Source organism: Neoarius graeffei, chromosome 7 (genome assembly GCF_027579695.1).
Source record: "Neoarius graeffei isolate fNeoGra1 chromosome 7, fNeoGra1.pri, whole genome shotgun sequence".
In the NCBI taxonomy this organism is placed as follows: domain Eukaryota; kingdom Metazoa; phylum Chordata; class Actinopteri; order Siluriformes; family Ariidae; genus Neoarius; species Neoarius graeffei.
In genome coordinates this window covers 7,289,813-7,294,206 of record NC_083575.1, presented here as the reverse complement: position 1 = coordinate 7,294,206, position 4,394 = coordinate 7,289,813, and the positions used below count along the sequence as shown (strand labels likewise).

General features: G+C 44.1%; 1 protein-coding gene across 1 annotated transcript; it reads left to right on the top strand.

Annotated features, from left to right (window-relative positions):
* Positions 1 to 399: 399 nt before the first annotated feature.
* marcksl1a (MARCKS-like 1a) lies at positions 400 to 4,019 on the top strand. The gene is made up of 2 exons (XM_060925246.1): positions 400 to 669; positions 2,679 to 4,019. Exons 1-2 carry the CDS (start codon positions 601 to 603, stop codon positions 3,249 to 3,251), a joined length of 642 nt encoding a protein of 213 aa, XP_060781229.1. The 5' UTR covers positions 400 to 600; the 3' UTR covers positions 3,252 to 4,019.
* Positions 4,020 to 4,394: the final 375 nt, after the last annotated feature.

Below are 4,394 nucleotides of genomic sequence, written 5' to 3'. Positions count from 1 at the left end.
GGCTCAGCCCAACTCAGCCGCGTTGGTAGTGGAAAAGCAGCATTTGTTTCTCTTCAAGAACCTTTCAAAGAACACAGGGTTTCATCATTCCAAGTCAAACCCTTTTAGTATGATAAAACGCTGAATGGTTAGAAGAATACTGCTAAGCGAAATAAAAACCCTTCAGCATCCTTCAGTTTATTCCTCCTCAAGAACCTTTAAAAAAACACAGGGTTTCCTAAGAACCTCTTCAGAGAACTGGAATCACCAGTCAACACCGAGCCCAAGTCACCGACAACAACTGGCGTGTCGCCCACGAGATTTCAGAGGTGGCGACACGCCCCTTGGCTGTGCCCCACGCCCTGGTGGGCGGGGCCTCGCGCCATATTTGATTTGAGCTTCACAAATACATGTGTGAGCGCTCGGGCAGCTTCAGATCGCCTGGTGGAGCTGCGGTGGATGTGAAGCGTCGCGCTGTTCACACTTCATTTAAAGGGAACAAACCCAACAGCGGACTGGTGTACTTCAGCTCTCACCTTTTTTTTTTTGTTTTAAACTTTTGAGCAAGAAGTTGATTTCTTTTTTTCTTCTTCGTCTTTTTGGGTTGGTTGTGGAGTGAAGATGGGAGCTCAGTTGTCTAAGGGTGGAGCTGCCGAGGCTGAGAGCGCAGCCGCTAAAACCAACGGCCAGGTAAAAGATGCGTCCGTGTCCATCCCATCTCTCACCTTCACTACTGACTAATCTTCATTTGTCTTCGATTTGAGGGTTTTGTCCTCCATCAGCATTGTGTGTGTGTGTGTGTGTGCGCGCGCGCTCTGGCTGATCTTTGGTTGCGGGTTCGAATTCATCTTCCGTTAATTGCGCGTAAATTGCGTTTAACCTTTTCACGGCCAGTGTGGGAATTCTGCTTTGTTTTGGTTTTGTTTGATCCCAAACTTGGGTTAAATCCCGTGTATCCACGCTGTGCTGCTGGAACACCGAGCAGGATGAAATGCCACCATACACTAAACAGCCTGGAGATCTTTTGTTGGTGAAGAAATAATCGGATTGGTTCATCTCCCTTTTTAAAAAAAAAAAAAAATCCTGATTGATATCTGAAATGAAGCGTTATGAACAGGTTAGTCATTAGTGCGGACTGAATCAGGACTGATCTGACGCTGTGGGGTGATTTTTCAGAACAAAAGAGCGCAAAGGATGCAAATGAGGGGCTTTTTGTTTTTGCGCCCTGCTGCTGAGCTGCGAACAAAAGCACGCACAGGACTGAGAAAAATGAAGCAGCATAGAACAGCATCTCCTGCCCTTTCCTTCATCACCTCTGGATGAGTTCATGGTCGCGTTTTGCATGAATTTTCATCCGAGTTTAGTGATGGAGCTCGAGGCGTCTGCTCGCTTTCTCTCTGCTGGGGGGGGTTGATGGTTTGGGTTCAAGCCCAAACGTTGGGTGCTGTGTGTAGTGCAGGGCGCCATCATCTGATACCCCGAGCAGTGTGGGGAGCCATTTTGGGGTTAGAGGGTTCATCTTAACACAAGCGACCACAAATAAACAAACACTAATGTTGGTTAAACACGAGCCATGAGCATATTGGCGACATATTAAAATAAAAATTTGCATACACTTGGGGGGGAGGGGGGATCAGACAATTATGTCATAGGAATGAAGGCTGACGCGATGAAACAAAGCGCATCTCCTCCAGAGGTCTGAAGCTCGAACGTCTCTCTCTCTCTCTCTCTCTTTCTGTGCTGTCGAAAACAATGGATTCTCCGTCCGACGTGCTGCCATTAATGAGCCGTTTAGGACGCGCCCCTGTTGTTTGGTCACGTTCGTACATGTGGCTGCTGTTTTGTGGAGCAATAGCGGCGCCTAGTGTTAGACCTAAGTACTGCACTTAAACCGCATTTTTTTTTTTTTTTTTTTTTTTTTTAAGTGAAACAGCGCCACTGCAGGTCAGGGCTGTAAATACACAGGATTATACACAGCGTTTGTGTTTTGTGTCTCAGAGAAGGATGTTTTGTGAAGTTGTCAGTGGCTTAACAGGTTTGTGTTCGCACTTCACCATTTCGACAGCAGAGAATTTTACATACCAATCCTGTTGTCGCTTACGGCCGTACTACTCTGACAATGTGCTTGGATGGGAGATCAACCCCATTATCTGATCTTGTGCAACTTTGATGCTGCACTTATGTCTGTGCCATTATTTTATTTATTATTTAATAGTTTATGATCATGTTAAATTGTCTGATCCAAGCCGAAGTCTTACGTATACGTAAGCCTTATGTACGTATATATTTATTTTTAATACCCTAAAATTTCTGTGTGAAGTTATTGGCTCAGTGTTTTGTGTTGGTGCAAGTATGCATCGGGTTGTGTGTAAATGCTCATCATGTATTTGCCGCATTTGTATAGTCGTCTTGTTCGAGAAAAAACAAAACATTGTAATATGGTATGGGTGGCTGCTGACATGAAAGTTGATACTATTTCAACACACACACCCCTTACGTCAATAATTGTAGCAGCTATTGTTTGCAAATTCTTTCTCGATTATATAGAGTTGTATTAAGCTTTTTTTCAGTAAATTTTCTTCTCATATTCTATATTGCATGTGAAATAAAGTTGAGTTGAATTGAATTACTTGACGGCTTGAAATGATGTCAGATATTTTGGGTTGTATCTAACGTTTCGCCTCTAATTTCATTCCCAGGAGAATGGCCATGTGAAAACCAACGGTGACGTCTCGGCCACACCTGAGGGAGAGGCGGCGGTGGCCGACGGCAATGGAACTACAGAGGCTGTCAAGGACGCTGCGGAGACCGGCGACACCATTGAGGCTGCAGATGGTGAAGGAACCAGCGACAAGGCAGCGGACGGCAGTGAGGCCCCCAAGGAGACCAAGAAGAAGAAGAAGTTCTCCTTGAAGAACTCATTCAAATTTAAAGGCTTCTCACTGAAGAAGAACAAGAAGAACACTGAGGAACCAGCGGAGGCAGCAGTGGCGGCACCAGAAGAAAACGGTCAAGCCCCCAAGGAAACCAAAGAGGAGGAGGAGCCAGCTGCCGAGACCAACGAGGCGGCTGCTGAGGCAGAAGTCGAGGCAGCACCTGCTCCAGAGGCTGCAGAGGAGGAGCCTAAAGCAGAGGAGGAGCCTAAACCTGTGGAGGAAGCCACACCTACAGAGGAGAGCACCAAATCTGAGGAAGCTCCTGCTTCCACTCCTGCTGAGACCGAGGCCACACCTGAGGCCACGCCCGCTGAGCCCACACCAGCCTCGGAGTAACTTACTGTGACCGAACTGATTTTTTCCCCTCGTTCCTTTTCTTTTTTTTTACTTCCCCCCCTTTTTTTTCTTTCATTTTTTTTAAGATTGAAATATATAAAATATATATATGAGACTTGAGCCACGTCACTGAAGTTTCGTTAAGGTTCCAGCAGTGTCACGACGCAAAGACGAGCTGACAAAAAAATAAATAAAGCATCAGTTTCTCTTGTTCATTCGCTCCTTCTCTGCTGTGGACGTACACATGGGGACTGCGGAGGAGAAACGGATTCTCATTAAAACGCATCGGAGTACTTTCCAGTCTAGAAGTGTATCATACGTAACAGTCTCATAGCCCACGTTTCTCCTGTCTTGGATGCCGGTGGCAGGCGAGCAAAATGACGAATCGTCACTGACGGTTAAAGGACAATGTGAAGCCTCTTAAAATAGTGTTTGTGTGTCTGTGTGTGTGTTTTGTTTAGAAGATCCACATTCCTCCTCCGTTGTTGTTCTTGTTGATGTTTTTTAACCCCTGAAAACACGTACGAGTATTTAGTGCAGAGACTTTGGAGGAGCGGTTTAGGTTTAGGCTGGTATCTGATGAGCTTCTGAAAGTGTGTCGTCTCTCTTGGGAGTTCGGTGTTGGGGTGTACAAAACCACTGCTTTTTCTCAGCTTCTTTTTGTTCATCTGTATATAAATTTTCTTTTTTCTTTTTTTTTGCTAACATTTAAACGTTTAATTGTTTTGTTGTAAGATCAAGGGCAAATAAATGTCAAATCTCATTAAATTTTTGCATTTTTAGATTTCCTTCTTTTTATTTATTGATCTTTAGTCTTGGCTTTTCCTGGAGCGGATCTCTCACAAGATCTAAACAAGTAACGTCATTACTTTCATCATACAAAGGTGTTTTTTATTTATAAAAAAAAAGAAATAATTGATGGGTGACTTAATTTCTATCAATCTAAAACTAAGTTGTTGGTTTTTTTTAATGAATAATCAGTGCACAAACTTCCATATTCAGCTGAATGTGGACGTTAAGTATCAACAGGTTCCGGTTTAATGAAGGACTATTATCCAGCAGGAACTCGAGTAAAATTCCTCAAAAGATGTGTGTCTACGACTGCAAATTAAGATCACTGGTCTGATCATTTTTAGGATGGGT

Excerpts from the sequence above, each read along its gene's own strand:
- marcksl1a (XM_060925246.1), top strand. The coding sequence starts at position 601 with ATGGGAGCTCAGTTGTCTAAGGGTGGAGCTGCCGAGGCTGAGAGCGCA. Across the intron at positions 670-2,678 it reads CCGCTAAAACCAACGGCCAG|GAGAATGGCCATGTGAAAAC; the intron begins GTAAAAGATGCG and ends TTTCATTCCCAG.